Source organism: Harmonia axyridis, chromosome 5 (assembly GCF_914767665.1).
Source record: "Harmonia axyridis chromosome 5, icHarAxyr1.1, whole genome shotgun sequence".
Classification (NCBI taxonomy): Eukaryota; Metazoa; Arthropoda; class Insecta; order Coleoptera; family Coccinellidae; genus Harmonia; species Harmonia axyridis.
In genome coordinates, this window is record NC_059505.1 from 24,362,129 (window position 1) to 24,387,321 (window position 25,193).

At 34.8% G+C, this 25,193-nt stretch overlaps 2 protein-coding genes across 5 annotated transcripts in view; both read right to left on the bottom strand.

Moving 5' to 3' along the window:
- The window catches only part of LOC123681199 (UNC93-like protein), a 105,445-nt gene that overhangs the window by 48,355 nt on the left and 31,897 nt on the right, over positions 1-25,193 (bottom strand). For all 3 annotated transcript variants that reach the window (XM_045619449.1, XM_045619450.1, XM_045619451.1), the window contains 2 exons: positions 21,079-21,339; positions 11,567-11,853 (listed from right to left, as the gene is read on the bottom strand). In XM_045619449.1, the coding sequence (XP_045475405.1) occupies positions 11,567-11,853; positions 21,079-21,335 (544 nt within the window). In that variant the 5' untranslated portion in view covers positions 21,336-21,339. The remainder of the gene's footprint in view (positions 1-11,566; positions 11,854-21,078; positions 21,340-25,193) is intronic.
- On the bottom strand, positions 16,345-18,200 carry LOC123681198 (cyclic nucleotide-gated cation channel beta-1-like). Of its 2 annotated transcripts, none has more exons than XM_045619447.1 (2): positions 18,141-18,200; positions 16,345-18,088 (listed from the first exon to the last, which is right to left on the bottom strand). In XM_045619447.1, exon 2 carries the CDS (start codon positions 18,012-18,014, stop codon positions 16,410-16,412), a length of 1,605 nt encoding a protein of 534 aa, XP_045475403.1. In that variant the 5' UTR covers positions 18,015-18,088; positions 18,141-18,200; the 3' UTR covers positions 16,345-16,409. The 2 variants fall into 2 exon arrangements, with proteins under 2 accessions (XP_045475403.1, XP_045475404.1); XM_045619448.1 differs by having other exon boundaries at positions 16,345-18,094; positions 18,141-18,198.

Sequence of the window (25,193 nt, forward strand, 5' to 3'; positions counted from 1 at the left end):
ACGTCATTCTTTTGCATACTCTTATGTATGAGTTCATGTAAGGTTTATGCTATAAGAAGAGAAGATTTATTTATTTATTTATTAATTTATCAAAGACTACTCGTTGCAACTTCATACAGTAAGAAAGAAAACCTGGATGACTGACGAGATTCTATAATTGATGGAACAACGAAGACAAAAGAAAGGCGATGATAGCGCTTACGATAGCATGTACAATATCATTGAAAGAAAAGTTCGACAAGCCAAGGAAAGAGCCATAAAGGAAAAGTGTACTGAAATAGAAACACTGCAGACAAGATACGATATTTTCAACCTACTCCGAAAGGTTGAAGAGTTAACTGGGACTTCTAAACTTAAACATGTTACCACCCTAACCAACAATGAGGGAAAACCCAAAACTAATGTTGCTGACTTGAAAGACACATGGAAAACATTGAGCATAGAGGGGTTACAAGACCTTATGAAAATAATAAAATAATGCGGTCAACCATGTGGCATCGACATCAATGTTGAGAAGACAAAACTAATGATTATAAGCAAAGATAACATTAATAACTGTCAACTTGTAATCAACCAAAAACCGAGAACGGGTGAGCAGTATTACTTATCTTGGAACTTTGGTGAACGAGCAATGGAATCATTCGCAGGAAATACAAAGCAGAATTGAAAAGGCCAGGGTTGCTTTCAGCAAGATGAAAGATCTATTCAAAAGTCATCCCTTTACATTGCACGCCAAGATAAGGCTCCTGCGCTGTTACGTGTTCTCTGTTGTGTTTTATGGGGTAGACTAACTGAAACCACAACGAAGAAGTTGGAAGTATTCGAGTTACATCTAGGTTCTCAGCAGAATGGGCAAAGAAAAGGATGTGGTGGATACTATAAAGCTCCAATATTTGGGACACGTAATGAAAAACGAAAGCAGATTTCACTTACTGCAGACCATCTTGCAAAGAACAGTACTGGAAATTAGAGGGCGGGTAGAATACGAATTTCATGGTTGAAAAGTCTTAGAATATGGTTTGGTACAGTACAGCTGAGTTGTTTCGGACTGCAGTGAACAAAGTTAAGATATCATGTATGATAGCTAACATCCGAAACGGGTATAAGAATAAAAAGATGCAAGAATCTGTTCCTTTAGGTACTTCAAGGACCGTGAAAAAATTCCTAGAAGGTGACGGGCAGTTCCAAGGATCGACGCTTTCGAGTGGAAAAGGACCAGAAGATCAACGAAGACAAGACGAACCACAAGGACCAGGCACGACGGAGCTATATGCTTCTGATATTTTAAATAACCAGGATTGAGTGAATGTTCCCCTTAGCGCTTAGCGGGGAGTGAGAAGGCCAACTACGAGGGAAGTTTTCTCTCCTATGCGTATAGTATAGTATAGGCTGAAGTCGGATAATAAAAATAATTTTATTCACCACCAATGGATAACATATTTCATTATCTCAAAAACAACTTTGAGGAAAGTGATCGGGAATAAATTAAAAAACTTGTGTGCCTTAATCACCATCACTCTGAAGATAAAATATGTATATGACACACTATGAGGTATGTAGCTTTTGGATTGACAGTCCTGGAGATCAAAAATGTACCAATAGATCTAACTGGAATGTCTTAGGTTGTACTTAAACTATAAAAAATCAACTGCAAATAACATTTCAGTTGGAAAACACATTTTAACTGTTCATTGTTCTCCTCCATGAAAGATCTTTTTCTTCAAGTACCTTTCCTGAAAATTTTATTGATCTTCTATTCCTACTTTCCATAATCATCCCCTTCAATGAGCTCGACAGCACGTTATAGAACGGCAAAAAGCAAAAAACAAACCTGGAGCAAAAATAATTTACGCAAGATTTGAATTGAATAGAAACCACATTTTATAATCTTTTGATTATAATTTTTCATTGAATCATAACGTAAAGGCGGTTTCACATAAACGGGTGATTGGATTTTGTGGCTTATCCTTCAAGCAAAATTGGAAAGCGACAATAATATGATAGTATTTTTCACGGCTTATCCAAATTAGTTACTGGAAAAACTATCGAACCAAGGCATGGAAAGTAATTTAGGAAAAACCAAAAAAAAATCTTTTTGCAAATTTGACTGATTTTCAAAATAGGAAGGTCTATAGACAATTCCTCACCAATGGTTTCTTCATTTTTTCAAGAAAACGGAATTTTTTTTCTGCAAAATATACTTCATAATATTTTTTCATATTGTCTGAATACTCAATCGTTTCTGAATCTGAATGTATATAAAGTGATAGTTATATATTTTTTTCCAGCTATTCCTTTCAAAATCAACCTGAGGAAATTCAGATTCCATATTCGGCAACTATATCCATGTCGTCTATGGTTCCATAAATATTTGATTGTTACATTTTCAAATTTTCCATTTTCGATTGTAATAGAAGCCACTATCAGTGGAATTCGCAAAAAAAATATTTTTTGAAAAACGGTTTTTCCTCAATAACTTGGATAATTCACGAGATTCAGTGACCCGCCCACGTGAAACACCTTGTACATAGGATAGGGTTATTTATGGAATAACACATCGTGTTAAAAGTTCAAAAATGCATATGACTTTGAGTTCCATTGCTAATTTTTTTGCCTGATATCTTTTCAGAAGAGATGGTTCATAAAGTTGCTTGGCTAGCATTTTCAAAAAATCCAGTCATTCAAGGCGATCAGCCACAGGATGAATGGATTCTACAAAGAAGAGTTATAAACCAGCATTGCGTTCTTTTGCTACAAAAATATTTTCTTGTTGTTTCGTTCAAGAATTAAATACAATTGAGTAAACGCCAAGTAATCGAATTCTTAATGTATGAAAGATTTTGAGAAACACAGAAATCTCTTCATGACATATTTTTTTTGTCAAAATTAGAAGGCAATTTCAATGTCATTGTTGACATCACATCAATTCCATAATTCGAACATCAATTGTGCCATTAATGTACTAAATTCGAAGTTAATACAAATTCATTTTCGACACAGAATGAATTAGCAAATACTAAACAAAGCTCTTTTTTATAATGTTGTAATATCTACAATGTCAGTATATTAAATACTGAAGAATATTGAGATGAGAAGAGATAGAAGGGAAACGAAAAAAACTCAGTCGGATTGCGACGAAGGATGCTGTACATTACCAGAGATAATATACGAAAAGAGTTGTCAGTGCATTCCTCAGGAAATACAGATGCAATTGGAAGTTCCAAATATGTGCGAATGTATCTCCGAACTGAAGCCCAGGCCCAATCAAGGATATCCCTCGGAATACGACTGTCCCCCATGCTGTTGCATTTTAACACAAAACAAATCACACCAAATGTTCAGTTGTCCTGATTGTGAAAGGCAAATGAGAAATAGTAGATGCGAATGCTATAAGCAAAGGATTTTACCCGCAGGACACATTTCAGTGCAGAAACCTGTTGAATCAGTAGAAAACATTTGCTCTTGCCTCAGAACCCTCTGCGAGTATTTAAGAAAACAACCGATATTGATTTTTTTCGTCTTTATTATATTTATATATTTAACTTCAAGATGAAAGGAATGTCGATAAACAATGCAAAAACTTATTTTAACACGCTCATAACTGGTTCAAATAAATTAGATCGATCCAATCACAGTAATATATTTGTATTAGAGGTCGAATTGGAGAACAAACTTATTACTATTTGCCTAAAATATTACAAAGAATCAGATTCTAAATTGGAAGGAGCATTTTTCGAGCAGATTCCATGAATATTTATGAGGTTTCACTTGGCACAAAACACTATCGAAATGACTGAACGCTACAGAAAGGGTTTCAAATTGAGTAACAGGACGATTGTCACCCCTAATCATATGCTAAAAATATAGGAATGATATTCAGATCAAACAAGTGTAATATTATCAATAAATACTTGGCATTAAACCTTTCCTCAAAACGACTAAACGCGACAAAAAAGGATTCTTAGAACTTCGATCATTCATTTGAATATTATTTAGATTATAATTATAATAATAATAATAATTTATTCATCCATAGCGACATATTACAAATACGTATTGGACAAGTCAATAAAACAACAATAGAAGGAAAAATTTCACATACTAGCCATTATTTAAAACATATTAAGTATATCAACTTCCTAACCTGATATGCTTACAACAATCATAATATTCAGATAGGGTATAGAAACATTGAGACAATAAGAAATCATTAACTGCCCTTCTGAAACTTTGTACACTTTCAATATCCCTATAGGTCTTTGGAAGGGAATTGAACAACTTAATTCCCATATATCTGGGAGACCTCTCATATCCCACCAGAGTGTGACGTGGTATGATTAGTAGCGAAGAGTGTGTTGTTGAATAAGTATGATTGTAATTCATACGCATATAGAAACATTGAGACATCGAAAAAACTCTCACATATTCTGCACATAATGAACAAAGAGATAATTCCACCGTTTTTTTCGAATGACCAAAACCTAGAGTCATTGCATCTTATTACCTACTGTGCAGCCTCTACAATATCAGCAGTGCTCGGTGTGAAGCCAAAACCTAGAAGTGAGCAACCAGCACAGAAAAAACAGCATAACCAACCACATTGGCAAAATAGGCTAGAAGCAAAAGTACATAGCCTCCGACAAGATATAGGACGGTTAACACAATTTGAAAAAGGTTCTCCGTCTAGAAAACTACAGAAAATAGTGGATGCAATTATGGATCGCCATAGGCGACATGCAAATTACGACGCCAACAATGAAAGTGCTCAAGAAACTCTAGATACACTCAAACAAAAATTAAGTGTATACTCTGAACGACTGAGAAGATACAATGAGAGCTTTAAACGAAAACATGACAATATGATTTTTGAAAACTCCGAAAAGAACTTTTATAGAATGCTTAATGAACAAACGTCAACTAAATTAGTGAGTCCTCCAAGCGCCGAAGATATGGAGAGTTTTTGGACCGATCAACTGTCAACACCAACTCCTTTTAACTCCAAAGCGCATTGGATAAGAAGAGAGGAGAAATCATGTGAGACCATAGAAAATATGCCACATAGTGTAATAACGTCTGAAGAACTACAGGAAATATTGAAGAACACTCACAATTGGAAATCTCCAGGCCCAGATGGAATTCACAACTTCTGGTTGAAGAAGTTTTGGTGTCTGCACGGCAGGCTAGTCGAATACATAAATAACATAATACATAATCCAACAGAAATGCCAACATTTTTAACAACAGGTATCACTTACCTAATACCGAAGGATTTTCAAAACACTATGGATCCATCAAAATATAGACCTATAACATGCCTACCAACAATATACAAAATCATCACATCATGTTTAGCATCTCGTATCTACAAACATTGCGAGAAAAATAAAATAATAACAACACAGCAGAAAGGATGTTCCAAGAATGCACAAGGATCGAAGGAACAGCTGGTAATAGATTCCATCATATGCAACCAAGCCTTCAAGAAACATAGAAACCTTTTCATGACTTATTTTGATTATAAGAAGGCTTTCGACTCACTTCCACATGGCTGGCTGAAGAAAATTTTGGAGATATACAAGATCGATCCAATTATAACCAATTTTCTAAAGCTTGCAATGGACAATTGGAAAACGAACATCGAGCTTTCCACGGCAAACATAAAAACCAAACTGATTCCAATTAAGAGGGGAATTTTCCAAGGTGACTCCATGAGCCCTTTATGGTTCTGCTTGGCGCTGAACCCACTCTCTAAACAGCTAAACGCTACTGAAAAGGGTTTCAACATTAAAGGAAATAATAATACTACCACCCTCAATCATTTGCTGTACATGGATGATTTGAAACTGATAACAGGCAATAAGAAACACCTAGAAATTATGGTCAAACTAGTGGAACATTTTTCGAAAGATGTAGGTATGGAATTCGGTTTGGACAAATGTCGTACTCTCAGCGTAGTGAGAGGAAGAATACAAGATGAACCGATCACTCTCGCAAATGGACAGCAAATAGAAGCAATGAAGTTGGATGATCTTTATAAATATCTTGGAATGAAACAGAATCGACGAATCAACCACCAAAGAATGAAGCAAGACTTAACGACTGAGTTCATTAGGAGAACCAAAAAAATCTTAAAAACAAACCTAAACAGCAGGAACATGACGAGAGCCATCAACACATATGCATGTTCAATTCTAACATACTCATTCGGTATAGTTCCATGGAGCAAATCAGACATCGAAAACTGGCAACGTAAAATGAGAACGTTGATGACAAAAGCAAACAAGCACCATCCGAAAAGCAGCATTGAGAGGACTACACTGCCGAGAAATAAAGGAGGCAGGGGTCTTACGGACATCATGGAACTTGCTAGTGGGCAGATAGAAAGCCTACGGGAATACTTCAGAGATCAAGCAAGTACATCAGAGTTCTACAAAATACTGTGTGAAGCAGACGAATCAACACCTTTACAACTTCACAAGGAGCAATTTTCATACAACCACCAGACAAACCAAGAAAAATTGGATAGATGGAGAGAGAAGCCCCTGCATGGAAGACATTTCAACGAGGTGAACTAGGATCATGTCGACATTGAAGCGTCGAACTATTGGCTCACATTAGGTGCAATGTACCCAGAAACAGAGGGTTTTCTTTCAGCCATCCAAGATCAAGTGATCTCAACTAGAAATTACTGCAGGCATATCATAAAGGATCGAACTATTACCGACGATCGATGCCGATATGGGTGTCCAACAAATGAGACAATACAACATATCACGGGTGGATGTCAGATGTTTGCAGGAAATGAATATAAAGAGAGACACGATGCAGTAGGAAAGATATTACACCAAGAAATGGCAACTAAATTAACACTAATTCAATCTGAAAAAGTACCATACTACAAGTACCGACCGGAGACCATCCTGGAAAACGAACGCTATAAACTGTACTGGGATCGTACAGTTTTGACTGATAAAACAGTCCCTCACAACAGGCCAGATATATTGCTAGTTGATAAACATCAAAAGGCAGCTATACTCATCGACGTAGCAATACCTAATAACAACAACTTGCGTCAAAAAGAGGTCGAAAAAATTTCAAAATATAGGGACCTCGAATTTCAGATAAAGCGCCAGTGGGGAATGATATCAACGAGAACTATTCCAATTATCATCTCAACAACAGGAATAGTACCCAAAAATCTCAAGAGAAATATCAAGCAACTAGGGCTTAGTGAGTATATATGTAATGTAATGCAAAAAGCTGTTCTTTTAGGTACTGCAAGGACGGTGAGAAAATTCCTAGGAAGCGAAGGACAGGTCCAAGGATCGCGTGTAAGAGGACCAGAAGTTCGACGACAACCAGGGGGACCACAAGGACCGGACACGACCGAGCTCTACCCTTCTGATATTTTAAATATCTGGGATTGAGTGAATGTTCCTCTTAGCGAGGAGTGAGAAGCCGACGGCGAGGATAAATCCTACGCGTATAGGCAAAAGTCGGATTTATTCATCCATAGCGACATATTACAAATACGTATTGGACAAGTCAATAAAACAACAATAGAAGGAAAAATTTCACATACTAGCCATTATTTAAAACATATTAAGTATATCAACTTCCTAACCTGATATGCTTACAACAATCATAATATTCAGATAGGGTATAGAAACATTGAGACAATAAGAAATCATTAACTGCCCTTCTGAAACTTTGTACACTTTCAATATCCCTATAGGTCTTTGGAAGGGAATTGAACAACTTAATTCCCATATATCTGGGAGACCTCTCATATCCCACCAGAGTGTGACGTGGTATGATTAGTAGCGAAGAGTGTGTTGTTGAATAAGTATGATTGTAATTCATACGCAGAAATGAACCTTCATTAGTTTTCACATATGTTATAATTTCCAAGATGAATTGAGATACCACTGGCAAAATACCAAATTTTTTGAAAAGCTCTCTACATGATGTTCTCATAGGAACTCCAGCCATGTGTCGTAATGCTCTCTTTTGAAGAAGAAAGACTCGATTCAGTGCGTGAGAAGTCCCCCAGAATACAAGGCCATATATTATCCTTGACTTGAATTGAGCATTGTAATAAGCCATGCAAATTTCCACATTAGTTATAGATTTTAACCTATAAAGAGCATAACAAACAGAAGACAACTTTTTACATAAACATTCAATATGCTGATACCAGTTGAGGCTGTCATCAATGATAATACCTAAAAATTTTGTGATGGTAGCATGTTCAATTGACCTATTTTTCACCCTTAACAGAAAACTTTTATTTTTATGTTCTAAGTAGTTCTTAAGCCTAAAACAAACAAAAAGCGTTTTAGAAGAATTTAGAAACAACTTGTTCGATTCAAACCAATCATAAAATAGATTTATGTGCCTCTGTGCTTTACATAAAACGTCAGTAAGCGAGGTTCCCGAGCATAAGTATGTAATGTCATCTGCGAACAATGTTAGATCCTCAGCATTCTCAACAATATCTGGCAAGTCGTTGATATATAATAGAAAAAGCAAGGGTCCAAGCACGGAGCCTTGGGGAACACCCGAGGAAATGTTGAGAATCGACGACTTGCAACCATTGACCTCCACTAATTGCATTCTATTACTTAGGTAAGATTTCAAAAGTTGGTTTATTTTACCGCGAAGACCTAATCTATCCACTTTTGCAAGAAGCAAGTCATGTGAAACAACATCAAATGCTTTACTCAAATCCATGTATAATGCTATGTTCCATTTACCTTCATTTATATTATCATAGAGTTTATTGATGAAATTGAATATCGCTGTTTGGGTTGACCGACCTTTTCTGAAACCATGATTCAGAGGAAGGTAATAATAACTATATTCATATTTATTTTAAGAATTATTTCACCTTCTGACATATTTCATTTTCACCTGAAAAAGCTAGTTTTATTATGAGATCATTTTTGGCGTTGATTAAATACCTTATCAAAAGGATATGTCACGTATAATCAACAAGTATTTCTGCAGTCGCTTATATGGGGTGCATTACCTGCAGAAGTCGCCGAATTCCTGTTGTATATCCTGGTGAATTTCTTCGAGTAAGAAAGTACAGCAATCAAGCTGCCGGCTTGAGCGAAATATATACTAGTGAAACAAATCACGGATGGATATAACCGCAAACAAGTCATAGGGGCTGTGTTCTTGGATGTGGCCAAAGCGTTTGATTAAATATGGTACAAAGGACTGTTATACAAACTACTTGTGGCCAGTTTCCCACTCTCCATGGTTAAACTTTCAGCCTCCTACCTGCATTCTCGTTCAAAGCCTGAGTTGGTGGGGTATTGTCTTCAGAGAGGTCTCTTTCAACCGGAGTTCCGCAATGATCTCTGCTGTCTTCGTTATTGTTCACAATATATGTATTCAACATGCCAAAAACGGAGAAATCCTCCATGGCACTGTACCGCCATTCTTGCCAATTGTCCCAAAATGGGAACGAAGTACCTACAAGAAGCTATCTACAGACTTCAATCTTGGTTTGCTCGATGGAGAATTGAAGTAAACCCTGAGAAAAGCGAAGCCGTTCTTTTCATCCGAAAAAAAAAGATCCCCAAGAACCACGTCGTAATGTACGGTAGGAAAGTCGAATGGAAAAACGAGGCCAAGTGTCTGGATGATACTTGACAAGAAAGTTACTTGGAAACAACACGTCACATCAGCTGTGACGAAGGGAAAGACAGCAGCAGCAGCGTTGCAACCGCTACTTTTCAAAAGCAGGAAAATGCCTCTTTTTAACAAGCTCCTTCTCTATAAGCCCATCATTCGGCCGGTCATGTCTTACGCATGCCCGGCTTGGGGATACGCCGCAAAAATCCATCTGCAGAGACTTCAAGCCGTGCATAATACGATCCTGAGAGGAGCTGTAAATGCAACATGGTTTGTCAGCAACGTACGGATACACGAAGACCTGCAAATACTATTCCTAGACGACCATCTAAAAGAACTTCAGTAAGATGAAAAATCACGCAAACCCTTTTATTATATAGGAAGGCTTGCGACTATGATGAAAAAGCCCCTAGGAAACACAAGAGACCAAAAATGGCACTTCCCTAGGAAGTGTGTGTTGGAGCCAACTTCTACTGGCACAGAGTATGTGTAATGAATACACAAACCTTCTGAATAGCATAGTGCCACCGGCTAGCGCAGATCAAATTAGCTCACCAGAGGTGAATTATATTGAGATTGAGCTGTGAAAGACTAGTAGCTTAACTGCAAAAGAGAAAAAAGTGCCAAGTTCCGTGTGAGAAACAATTCAGTTCAGTCTCCGATAATCGTTAACATTTGTGTCACATTTGCAACGAACATCCGTAAATACCGACAACGAGACAATCGAATATTCCACATCCGTACCTATACCGACTGGATAACTACCTGCGATGACCCAAGAGTGACCAGCGCCAGCACTCTTAAAACGATAAAGAAAAAGATTTTCTTCACACTCTTTTAGTGAATATTCAAGAATAACAAGGTCATTTTAATCTGGGTTAGAGGGAATGAAGAGGCCAATACACTTGCCACAAAAGGAGCACAAACTCCTTTCATCGACCCGGAACCTTTATGTGGCGTAGACAAATGTACCTACAAGAAAGAGTTTCAGGAGAAGGAAGTAACCGAAAGAGAAATACTCTGGCGGAATCTTCGAATCTTCCTGGTTTGAATCACTCCAAAAAGTTTCTTCGAAACTTTGACTCTACGAGATCCTTTTGTCCTTCCATGTGTACTTCTGGATAGTAACAGCATAGGGACCTCAACCCACGGATAGCTTAGAAAGAAAAAAATTACACATCTACCGTCGAAACGTTATATCGTATCATTGTCTAAAGAATACTCATATTATAAAATGATCGTACCGAACACGTTTCAATGAAGCGAACGACATGCGTACTTTCTTCGTGTAGCTGAGGCATCCCCTACACTCAACCCGTCAGTATAAATAAAATATCCGCATATCTTCGTTTACAAAATTAACCGTTGAAAAATCATACGCTTTGATTACATGCAACTTAATGACATCTGCAATAATGATTGAAATAAAAAAAAACTTTCAATCACGTTATCAACTCTTTTCATTTGACTTTTTGCCTCAAGGTCCAAGACGTTTTTGGAGTTATTGGAGAAATTTCAAATATAAGTTAATGCTATTTAACACCAATCACCCATATCTGAAACTGTATGAGTTTTGGGCGACCATTCTTATTTTTTAAAGTGAACCCTTACATCCCATCATTTAAAAAGCATTGAGTAGAATTTAAACGGTATAATATATTCTACACAATTGAATTGAATATCTGAACCACCCTGTATTTTTTTACGAAATATTTATTTCAGTTCACAGGAATTAGTTCTTACATTCGAATTTGAAAAAACAGCAGTTTATTCATCGATTATCATAATAACAACGATTTCATCATCTTTGAAAAATGAAGTTCACTGATGACGAACTAAATTGAATTTGAATGAATCAGGTACTGAGTAGTTACCTAATGCTTATTATTCATAACATTATAGTAATTGTATTTCCACTAACCTGCAGAGCTTATCAGATTACCCCATACTTGAGACAGGGCATAAAACATGAAGAATACACCGAAAAATCTTGGGTAGATTAGTTCTTCAGCGACTCCAGTTATTTTGGAATAAGCTCTTGAGATTATTGTGAGATAAGTGCATTTCGCACACCATAAAGGACCTCCTCCAAGTCCGACTGCTAAACCTGCTGGTATCATAGTGTAAAATTTCGGGTAGAATTGAGCACCAATAAAAGGCATGTAGGTGATGAAAGCGTAACACATGGTCCATTTTATCGTCAAAATACTGCAAAAGAAATGTAATAATTGAAAAGATCGAAAGAACGATGTTAATGATAATAATATAGACTAATTAGTTCATAATAAACAATTTGAGTAAATTTATTTATGTACAGGTGGCAAATTTCGATGTTTTAACACTACAACTTTTGAACCAGAGGAGATAGACAAAATCTGATACCCCATTCTCGTTTTTTTTCTGAGAAACTAACAAGAGAAACTAACCGAAATTGGAATAGTATATTCTGAAACAAGTTGCAGAATGGGCTCCTATTCCAACACGAATGCGAAATTCGAAAACGAGCGACGAAGGAGCGAGTTTTCGAACGCAAGAGTGTTGGAATTGCCTTCTGCAACGAGTATTAGACGATATTTTCTCTATTTCAGTCAAGTTTTGTGAAATATTGTCGAAATTCAATGAAAAATTCAGATTATATATCCTAGTGACTTTTGTATTGTATCTTGGCAGTTGGTGTGACTGTTACGGAAATTGACAGATTACGGAATTTGAATATGAATTGTACGTTTCGAATTTTGAAATGATTTACAATTACGCATCAAATTCGTGAATTATACCTGATCAAATCGATTCAACACAACCAGAATTAAGAGAAATTGCGAATTATGTTGCAAATCATTCCACTATATCCAAATTATATAATATTGACAATTATTGACGTTTGTTGAAATTTGATAGGATTGGGAGTCAGTAGAGACAACCACAAAACGAAAAATATAACTGAAAACGATGCTGTAATGAGTTCATTACAGCACTGTTTTTTAGAACTGTAATGATCTCATTACGATACTGAAATAGAGAAAAACATTTATATCTCCACTAATACCGATTATAGAGCTTTATAATCTAGCTGAATTTATATATGAATCGCAAGTGATTAGCCTAGTTTGTCTCAGTTAAGTAACGTTTTACCTCTGCATAGAAAACAAAGTGGTTGGCCTCTGTAAATCCATCAATGAAAAACCCTACCAACCAATTATTTCTCTATTTTTGTAGGAGAATATTAATTTAAGTTGAATATCTTTTAAACCTCAATATCGACTATTAGAATGCTGTTTGCCATTCAATGATGATAAAAATGTGTCGAGATTAAGAAAATTAGAACGAGATGTGATATTTCCAATCAGCATTACTTGAATTTGAGTATAGTCAATTTGTCAATTGATAATCAATAATTAAGAATTCAAAGAGGCGAAGTCAGAATTGATGGTATGTATACAGGGTGATTCACCGGAATGGCCTATTAGACGTTTATGGAAAACTAATAATAATTTTGAGCTGAAAATTTGCGTATTGGGCTTTGAGACAATGATCTTTCTCACTAAAATATTTCCAGATCTCTACAACTTCCGGTTATACCGGAAACAGACTACTACTTCCTTATTTCAAATGGCATACCCAGTATAGTATTGCATCATTAGATAGCTTTTTTGATGGCAATTTCGGCAATATCCCATACCTTGAGTAAAAATTCAACGGTTCATGAGTTATTGGGATTTTTATGAAAAAAAAGGCGTCGATGAGGACTTTATTTTTTTTGAATATTTCAGCAGAAAATGCTTTTTTCGAAAAATTTTTTTTCTTTTTCGATTCCGCAAAAACGTAGTATTATAATACTGTTTGCGGCTTGGACCGAAAATGTACAGGGTGTTTATAAGAAATCATGAACTTGGACAACTCAAATTCATTAAAACTCAAGATTTTCGAATTAGAACCTATATTTTTTATTATTTCATTCGATTCTACGTACAAAAATAGTAGGGGTTACTCAAGCAAACCCTATACCTAAAATGAATACTTCAAGAGTTATCGGGGAAGAACTTCAAATGAGGAAAATTCGCTATTTATAACTGTGTTAATAACTGTCTGTTACTTCCGGAAAACACAGAAAGAAAATAAAACTCGATGTTTGGATAACTAAATTTTACATTTCATGAATTTTAATTAATTTTTCGTTGGGATTGTTGAGAAATCCTTAAACCAATACAATTTTCAATTATGAATAATTCATTACCATTCTTGATATGTCAAATTTAGTTATGAAAACATCGAATTTTAGTTTCTTTCTGTGTTTTTCGGAACTCACAGACTACTCCACACAGTTATAAATAGCGGTTTTTCCACATGTAAAGTTCTCCTCGATAACTTTTAAAGTATTCATTTAAGGTATAGGGTTTGCTTAAGTTACACCCACTATTTTTGGACGTAGTATCGACTGAAATAATAAAAAATATAGGTTCTAATTTGAAAATCTTGAGTTTTGATGAATTTGAGTTGTCGAAGTTCATGATCCTCTTATAAACACCCTGTATATTTTTGGCCTAAACCGCAAACAGTCTTATAATACTACGTGTTTGCGGAATCGAAAAAGAAAGAAAATTTTTTGGAAAAAGCTCTTTCTGCGGTAATATTAAAAAAAAATGTGAGTCCTCATCGTCACCATTTTTTTCATAAGGATCCCAATAACTCATGAACCGTTGAGTTTTTCCCAAGATATGGCATATTGCCGAAATTGTCATCACTAAAGCTTTCTAATGATGCAATAATATACTGGGTGTGCCATTTGAAATGAGGAAGTAGAAGTCTGTTTCCGGTGTAACCGGAAGTTGTAGAGATCTGAAAATATTTTAGGGAGAAAGATCATTGTCTCAAACCCCGATATGCAACTTTTCAGCTCAAAATTATTATTAGTTTTCCATGGAATGAGCAATAATACACCATGTTTTAAATTTGAATTCAGCTGAATTTTTGGTATGTTCTAGTTGTTGATGGGCTGATCGAAAACAAAGCTCAAAAATAGTAAGTTTTAGACATATGGATGGAGCTTTTAAAATGAAAAAATGGATTTTTCTAAATATTTTTCGTTATGTGCTCATTAATCGCAGAGCTCTCATTTTTGAGCAGCATGGAATTCTTAGGTTCGGCGCCCAGAACCCAACTGATTTCTTCAATTATAATATTAGGCATCACAATCGATAACTTGCTCCAAACTTGTTATGAAATGAGATACAAATTCCATACATTTCATCGTGTTGAAAGATGACGCCAGAATAATACACATTTTTGAGAAACAACATATATTCTTCGAAGAGAGACCATAATAACTGAATTCGAATATATCTGATATCCAATAATATCAGATACGTTTCCTAAAATGCTCATAACGAGTCTCAGTTAGCTGTATTTGCGGAAAATGGGAGAATCATAATCATATATCTGCAGAGATATGATTCTATATTGTAAAGATGATGATCACTTTTGAAATCATCCACTCGCATACGATATGCTCTTTGTTTCTCACAAACCACGATAATCTGACAAAAGAGTGCTGAGGCAATTTCCTCTTAATGGCTCGAAATGGATGATAGCATTTAACAGACAACGTGAAAATGTCTGCATCTCTGATACCATTATAGTATTTGCCATGCCTTTTTTTCAATGAATTTTTGAAATTGAACAAAGATCGAAAAATTTGATTTATTCAGGAGTAAGACATCTCGTAAAAGTCGTGAATGAATATAATGAGTAAAAATCTTCTCTGAAACGAATACGTTTTATAAATGATAATCATTTGCTGATAAATGAAACAATTTATCAGTGAAACAACAATAAGAAACAGAAAAAACAAATTGCTTTTTAATAAAAATATTGAGTTATCTTATTGAAATAGCGAAATCGCTATGTGAAAACGCGTTTTCAATGTTTTTTCAAAGGAATATTGAGTTATTCCGATGGAAATAGTATTGAAATAGCCACCTATATAAATCACATTTAGGAACTGTATGGCACAGATTTTCATGATATCTAAAATTTCTCTAAGAAAATGGCGAATTTTGAGTCCTATCTGAAAGAAAACATTTTTTATTTTCTATTCCAGAGTTTTCAGAAAGTTAAGTAATGAATACTTTGATATAATTAAATTTATATTCGATATAATGTAGCTAAAGTCTACCTGAACTTTCTTTTCCTTTAGCCTCTCGTCTCATCTTCAACTCATTTCTTACCGCTTTCGGCGAAGCAACTTGCTACTCAGTTTTATCCTCGGTTTTATCGTCCTGCATTCTAGCTGTATAATACTAGGGATGACCACGACGTGCAGACTTATTTCTCAGTAATGTAAGTCGCGAAGTCAAATTTAAAAAAAAAGAGTCGTTTGAGTTGTTATGACATGTTTCTTTGCTGGGTGCGTAATTGAAGTATTCCGATTGTATTATTATATTATGATTTTTGAAAGAATACTCTGAGAAACAAAAACAGTACAGAGAGTTTTAACTTCAGATCTATGTCCAGAAGCTACATTTGATTGTAAAATAAGGTTTCATGGTTCATACTAAATTTCGCGAAAAATTTAAATCATTGGGAATTTGAACAGAGAAGTGGAGGCTCTGACTGTATAATAGTATTCTTATCTTTGAATAATTGTAGCAATTCAGGAAGTTTTATGGTAGGATTTGCTTTCATAGTTGTAAGAGGAATCCGTTACAATTTAATAAATGTTTTATTGAAAATTCATTTGGAGACAAACTCAAAAATTTAAGCAAAATTCATGGATTTTCTCTCCAATTGTCACTTTCTAAAATTCTTCCTCTTCTTAAATCAGCAGCAATGACATTATGGGTATCTTCGTTACTCATCATTTTTGCCAAAGTAGGATATAGTTCTCTCTTTTCTTTATGAATTTTTCGAATTCTATCACCCATTTCCTTGAGGAAAGCGGTACAATGTTTCACATCTCTTCTGGAAAGTGTAAAAATTTCTGTTATTTCTAGACATATAACAGTTAATTTAGCTATTCCTCCAGCTTTAGTTATCGATAAATCACCAAAATGGTCTCCATCTTCGAAATGCAAAATTTCGATTGCATTTGGTCCATAATGAACAGACAGTGTTCCAAAAGAAACCCAAAACATTTTTGTAAGAGGGTCCCCGTACTTCAAGACAACATCATTCGGGAGATATATCTCTCTCTTCATATATCCTATTATACTTCCAACAACCCCTTTGGGCATTCCTTGAAAAAGAGGAACTTTCTCCATTACATTTCGACACCATAACAAAATAACCTCATTCCTTAGATGTTCTGATAGGGTAGCCAGTATTACATCTTCATTGAAAAATCTTCTATGAAACTTATAATCATGATATATTTTTAATCGTTTTTTCAAATTGTCTGGCAAATTTTTCGACTCAGCATATTCTGCTACTTGATAAATCCATTCCTCATATTTTGTTTCTGAAATACTAGAAGCGCCGAATATCTCTAATAGTTTAGCTACACCAAAATTACAAACTAGGTAACCAAATATCATTATGCCAGAACAAAGAAGTTTTTCTATTTCTAACTCAATAGGTACATAACCTTCACTGGCTCCAAAAAAGTGACAAGTTGCAGTTGTGAGTACAGTAATGAATGAATTATGGAAAGAATTCTCTGGTTCTACGATAGTTGTACCAACAGGGTGCTTTACTGCTCTATTTCTTAAAAACGAATTTTTGGGCAAACCATCGTATGTGTAATGTAATACGTTTAGAAAGAATAGAGCGCACGTGGACCAGAAAATTAGGTATAAATTGATGATGAAGATGACGAACCAAGTGTAGACCCATTCACGCATATTCATTTCATTGAAAAAGTTATATAAATAACTCAGGAAATCACAAACCCTCAAACATCTGAGGATTTTGACGGAACTCAACGCTATCCATCGAGATTTTTTTGGATTTATGTGGAACCTTTTTTTCAATATGAGCGAAAAAGGTATACAAGCTATACATTCTGGAATTAAATAAGTCCATACCTTATATTTGAATGTTTCTCTTGGAGACAGTATAATTTCTTTTGTTAAGGGAACAACGTATCCGATAAAGCAGGTCATTAAGGCATTGATGAAAAATAAAATATCCAAATGCAACTGAAAAATGAAAAGAGGGTGATAAATTGTTCTCACTGCTTGAAATGACCAGATTATTGGATCTGTCACATAGCAAATTAACCACATAAAACATAAAATTCTTTCTCTATATATTGCAATAGTGCTAAATGGATGAATGGTCATAGGGTACTTTAAGGCATGCCTTCTCTTCTCTGCCCTCACAGCTGTATAGCTTCGGAAAAAATCTTTGGTTCTTCTGTTATTTTCATTGAGCATAATATATTTACGTAGAGAACGTATCCATTTCTGTGTTTTGGGTAAATATGGGGCATTATCCGAAATAATGTTATCTGAAACTATGGATAAGTCGCATAAGTGTTCAAAATATCCAAATTGCTTCACCATTTCAGCTGAATTTTTGAGTGATATGTAGACCCTATAACTGTCATTGTGACATTGATGGAATTGCATTGTTTTTAATGGATTGTTCACTCTTAGGATATTTCAAATTTCGCGCAAAGCGAGAATCATATAGAAATCGACAAAAAAGCAAGGAAGGTAACGACACAAATGAATCGAAATTTTTGTGAAATAAAATTAAAAAACTTATAAGACATTCATCAAACTTTTGTAATTTTCCATTATTTCCAAAAATTTTGAGAGATCCGAACATTGTTTAGGTATCTATATTTTTTCATGTAAGTACAAAAACAATATTGATATTGAAAACAAATAAGGGAAAGGGGTTTTCAGCTTCAGGACTGCTGATGGGGTGAATAATATACGTCCTTCCTTCAAATTGTCGACGTTTCGATCCTATTTGGGATCTTTTTCAGTACTGCGAAGTAATTTATTAAAATTTTTAGACAAATGAACTATCGGGTCACAATAATACAACAACACATAAAATTCTTTGGGAAAGTTATGATAATTGCATTCCTTATCTAAAATTTTCACTTCATTGAAGTCAAAATTGTGATTTTCTTGGAAGTGTTGTACAGTTAGATCGGTTTTCCCATTTTTATCTATATTTTTTTTTGGCAATCGTATTGATGTTGAGGTATACGATTTTTCAAGTATTGTTTGGTCATGCCTACATGCGAATGATTGCAATCTTTACAAGTAATTTGGTACACTAAGTTAGATGTCATTGATTTTGGATGAGAATCTTTCAATATTGTGTATGTAGAGTATAGACTCTAGTTTTGTGCTAGGAGAGCAAGAAAGCTTGATGTTTGTTCAGTAATTTTCCATCAAAGTTTCAATTTTTTATGATAATCCTTCAATGTATGGAAATTCATAATAAATGATTCAATTTTTTCCGTCTGATCTTTATTATTTCTAGTCGTTTCAATAAATTTGTTTTTATAGGAATGCATAGTTTTTAACTTTATGGTGTAATTTTTCATTCTTGAAATATTTTTTATTTGCATCTCATAAAATGGCCAAAATTTTCACTGCTGAGAATGTGACACCTAAAAACAGATATTTCATAGTATTAGTTTTGTGGATGGAATAAGAATAATTATAATAATAATAAACCAACCAAATTCCACCTGAATGTCATTTATTGTCGTTTGCAGTTGTTGATGAGTGTGTATACTAGTATTGAGTTTATAAGAACGTTTCTCAAAGAATTTTCTATACAGAGTGATTCCTTGCGATCGCATATTATACGTTTATGGAAAACAAATATAATTTTGAGCTGAAATTTTGAATGTCGGCATTTGAGACCTTGATATTTATCCCTAAAATATTTTCAGACCTCTACAACTTCCGGTTATACCGGAAAAATACTAGTACTTCTTTATTTCAAATGGCACAACCAGTATAATATTGCATCTTGCCTCAGTAGATACCTTCTTTGATGAGAATTTCAGCAATATCCCATAATTGCGAAAATAATGAACGGTTATTGAGTTAATAGAATTCTTATGAAAAAAATGGTGGCGATGAGAACTCACTTCTTTTTTGAATATTTCTACAGAAAAGGTTTTTTTCGAAAAAATAGAAAAACAAAACAGTTAGAAATTGCGGTTCTTCCTCGATAATTATTGAAGTATTCATTTGAGTATAGGGTTTGCCCCTATACTCAAAAGAAAGAAGGATAACACCTTCTCTATTTACACGTCGAATTGACTGAAATAATACAAAATATTGGTTTTAATTCTAAAATCTTGAGTTTTGATGAATTTGAGTTTTCCAAGTTCATGATCTTCTGACAAACATTCTGTAAATGTTTGGTCCAAAGCGAAAACAGTCTTATAATACTACATATTTGCAGAATCGAAAATAAAAAAAGTTTATTGGAAAACAATTTTTGAAATATTAAAATAAAAAGGTAAGGTTAGGTAAAAAATTGTCATCAAATAAAGTACCTGATGATGCAATAATATAAAATATACTGGGTGTGTCATTAGAAATAAGAAAGTAAAGGTTTGTTCCCAGATAACTGGAAGTTGATCTGAAAATATTTCAGCGAGAAAGTTCATTGCCTCAAACCCCAATATGCAAATTTTTAACGCAAAATTATTATAAGTTTTTCATAAACGTCTAAAAGTCCATTGCGGTAAATCACTCTGTAAGGTACACACGCAAAATTGATTTATATTACTGATCTCGCCTATTAACAAACTTAACCTTACTTAGCTACGGACGTGATGCCCCTCCGACCGCAGCGAAATTTCAAATCTGGCACCGATGCTCAAATTTTTGCAATAGGGTATAGACCACCCGCTCTACCTTCAAGTCATATCATTGTTTAGTAACACAAAAAGATTCAATCAAATCAGTTCGTAGATCTTGATGTTATGGCTATAGGCGTTTAAAGTTTAGTTGGGGTCAACGGGGCAACACGTCAGTTATTACGTTACTTCCAAATATAGCAAGTTCTTTCAAGAAAATTCGTGTTGACGACCCTCATTTCGAAAAAATTGTACCGCAAGCGACCAACTTCTCAAGCTATAATGAGAATATTGAAAGAAGTAGTCAGCGAAATTTGGAATTACTGAATGAGTCTTTTTGGGTTGTTATTATTTACAATATTTTTTTATGAATAATGTTTTGAAAATTCAATTTCTTTTTTTATTATTAGAGATTAAGTAATTTCCTTGATTTACTGTTATTATATTATTTCCTATAGGAATATTTCTAAATTTTTTCGATTTGGTCTAGCTATGTTTCTATTAGAACGTGTTTTGATGTTGGAATGAAAATAAAATTTCTTCTGAGATGTATCCGAACAAATCAATGATGATGACAAATATGGACTATCTGAAGTTATCCTTTGTACTGGTTATCATTTTATAATAATCTGATATAGAAAAAATTTCATACTTACTCGATGACGAACGATGACAGAAAAATATTGGAAATTATCAACGATGAATAAATTGCAGACAAAGTAAAAGTCCCTAGTGCCTCATCAGAGTTAATTGAGCTCTGCAAGTTAGAAGCACCCCAGAAGGCGGTGAAATGAAGCATAAAAGCAAATCCAAGAACAAGTACGTTTTTCCAAATCCTCAAATTTTCACCGTGCTCGAATTCTTCACTGTCATTTGTCCTCACAGGCTCAAAATCCGGATTAACTGTCGGCATCTCGCTGAAAAAAATGGTCAGCACTAAGCATATCAAATATTTTCTGAGAATCAATAGACAAATTCAATTGTTATTCAAAAGTTCCCATGTTGGAAATATAATTCTATTAATATATCATATTCTATAGTCTAGAGGAGCACTTATTTGCCATCAGGAGCTCCTAAGAGCTCATACCTAAATACATATGAGATGTGATTTATTATGATTAAATTTTTGTTGGGAGTTAATTGAATAAGATCTTCTGAAATTCGATAAGAATATTCGAGTGATCGATATGAATATTATATAAGGAAGAACTGTCTTCTTTCAAATTTGCCGCGCTTCCAAGTAACTCAACCAGATGGAACAATAGATAAGATGACTATAGAAGATTTTGAAGATTCGTGAATAAAACGTTGAGCAGCGAATTGACAGATATATTTTAACATTGTTATTTAAGTAGTCTTTTGATAGAATGATACAATGGCGCCACGTAATAATTCAGCTGCTGAAAAACCCAGTGAAAAACTCAATTGCAAGAAATGTATGAAAGAAGTGAAGCTTTATATTGACTGTAGTAAATGTCATAGTGCATATCACCATAGTTGTATCTTGAGGATTCCTGGTATGTACGTAGATAAACAGAGAAATATTGTTTGTTGTGATAATATAACCTCAAAACTTCATGAATGTGAAAAAAAGGAAGAGGAAATTCAGACACTGAAATCGCGATTGTCTAACATGAACGAGTTAGTTTTTGACAATTCTATAAGGCAGCCAACATGGCCCGATAATGAACCTGAAGAAATAAATCTAGAGAGTGAAAACAATCACTCTGAGGATAAACCAACATCTGACAAAGAACAGGAGGAAGATGCCCTGAAAACCAAATATCTGAATTTAATTATTGATGAGAAAAGTAAATTGATCACTGTTCTTTTTGATCAAATAGAGGTACTTAAAAAGCAGATTTCCCTTTTGGAGAAAATTGACGGAAAACCAACAACAGCATCGCCCTCTGTATGCCAATTTCCCAACTCACCAACCATCAGAGAAGAATCCATTAATACAGAAATCGAAATTACTAACATCGAAAACACCGCAAAAAAATATCTGAAACATAAATCCACCCCTGTCTTTAAAGATAGAAGAGAAGAAATCAAAGATTTCAATGTAATAACTAAGGAGAAGAATAAAGAGACAGATATTATTCATAAAAATATTAACGGCGATTCTCCAGTGAACAAAGATAAACATACGGAAAAATACTATCGACGAACACGTTATAATAATCAGACAATCTTGGGTTCAAACGTAAACATAGACGGCGCACTAAAAGGAGCTACTAAAAAGGCATGGTTTTACGTAGGAAAAATAAACAAATATTGTAAGAAAGAAGATCTTACTGAATACATTTCAAAGAAAATTACTAGCGGTGAAATTATAGTTGAACAAATATCTAAGGCAGATGCAAATAGTTTATCTTTCAAGATAGGTGTCGATTTTGATAAGTTAGAGGAAATCAATAAACCGGAGTTCTGGCCTCAAGGAGTCGAAATTAGGAGATTCAAGTTTTTTCGAAGACCAGAATAATATCAATAAAAGAAAAAAAAACAAAGATAAAATAATCAAAATCCTGAACTTGAATGTAAGATCAATAAAAGACAAAACAGACCACATGGAGGCATTTTTGGAAGAAGAAAAAATAAATATCGCAGTACTAACAGAACACTGGATGCCGGAGAACATGGCGGAGCGGCTGGCTGTGCGAGGTTATCAATTGGGGGCTCATTTCTCGAGAAAGGGAGGATATGGTGGTGTTCTGATTCTTAATGATGAAAACTTATCAATAGAACCACTCCGATGGGTAGAAGATTATTCTGAGGAGAATCACATCGAAATGACTGCGATTATAGAAAAAAAACAACGAATGATGATCATTGGCGTTTATAGACCACCAAAAGGATCGATGAGAGTTTTTTTGGATAAATTGAGGGCTTGTTTGGATGCTTGTTTCAATTCTGACGGCAACTACAGGAATATATGTGTAGTAGGAGATTTCAATATCAACGTGGCGGAGAATACCAAGGACAGTCGAGATCTTGGAGAAGTGATGGAGGATTTCGATCTTCAAGCAATGTTTAAGGGGTCGTCAAGGATAACAGATAGAACATCAACGCTTATTGACAACATATTTTCGAATATCAAAGAAAATTATGTATCTTACAGTACAGAGCCTCATATTTCGGACCATATGGCGCAAGTCATAGGATACAGTAAACATGAAGAACCAGTCAGAGAAAAAACAAAAATGGTTAGAAAGGTTGCAAATGAGAATATTAAACTTTTGGCGGATGCGCTGAGTGGAGAATCATGGAATTGGTTGGATACTAATTTATCAGCAAAGGAAGCATTCGATAAGTTCTGGAGTATATTCCTAGAACATTTTGAGAATAGCTGCCCTGAAAAACTGCTGAAAATAAAACCGAATTCAAAATCAAAACTCAAAATGAATAAAGAAATCAAGAATCTGAAAAATCGTCTTGATGCTTTTTCAGTCATATATTCGGTAAAGAGAGATCTAGCTAGCAAGAATGCCTATAATATCATCAAGCACGAATACAGAGCAAAAATAGCAGAGATAAAGAGAATTGAAAATAATAAAAGAATTCAGAAGGCAACAAACAAAAATAAGGCAGTTTGGGAAATAATAAACGAAGGAGTAACAACAAAGAACAAAAACAACTATGCGGACATTGATCCGAACCTGATGAATGAATTTCTAGTGAGTGTTGGAGCTCCAGAGGTGCTTGAAGATCCCAAAAATTTGGCCAACCCATTCATTCTTCAAGAAAAAACGGACAAATATACAGGAAATTCAATATTTTTAAGGGAGGTTAATGCAGAGGAGGTGCTTAAGATTGGTAGAAAAATCAAAGCAAAGAATTCTAAGGATATATATGATATATCACCAACTGTTCTGAAGAAGATTCTTCCATGCATTGCTGAACCACTCAGTATAATAATAAACAGATGTTTCAATGACGGCTACTTTCCTCAACAGCTTAAAATGGCGAAAATAGTACCTATCCACAAAGGAGGGACCAAAAATCAACCTAACAACTACAGGCCTATATCAATTCTTCCGGCGCTTTCTAAGATCTTCGAGACCACTATAAAGGACAGAATTTCCAGTTTTCTGAAAAAATACGAAATAATTTGCAAGGAGCAGCACGGGTATCAGGAGAATAAGTCGACGAGCAGTGCCATAACATCTCTACTGCTGGAAATAGCCGATGGTTTCGACATGGGTAAAAAATGCGAGATGATAGCGTTTGACTTAAGCAAAGCCTTCGACTCAATAGATCATGATATACTATTGCAGAAACTGAAATATTATGGAATTAGAGGTATAACACTGAAACTTATCGAGAGCTATTTGAAATCAAGATTCCAGAGGGTGCAGCTCGAGGATCGGTTCTCTGAGTGGAAGGAGATAGAATTCGGAGTGCCTCAAGGATCCATCTTGGGACCGATACTCTTCATACTTTACATAAATGATCTACCCTCAAATGTCCATTCCGATGCCCAATCACTGTATGTTGACGACTCATCTTTCTTGAACAAAGGTAAAAATCAGGAGGAATTAAATATGAAATCCCTGATAACAAAGCAAGAAGCCGAAAAATGGTTTTGGGCGAATAACTTCAAGGTGAACAAAGACAAAACCAAACACATCACATTTGAGACTCGTCCAACAGTCGATACCACATTGAAGTTTCTGGGCGTCATATTGCAGCCGAATCTAAAATTTCATGCCCATATTGAAGTACTAATCAAGAGATTATCGGTTGCAACATATACGATCAGGAGGACCAA

Excerpts from the sequence above, each read along its gene's own strand:
- LOC123681198 (XM_045619447.1), bottom strand. The coding sequence starts at position 18,014 with ATGCTCAATGAAAATAACAGAAGAACCAAAGATTTTTTCCGAAGCTAT.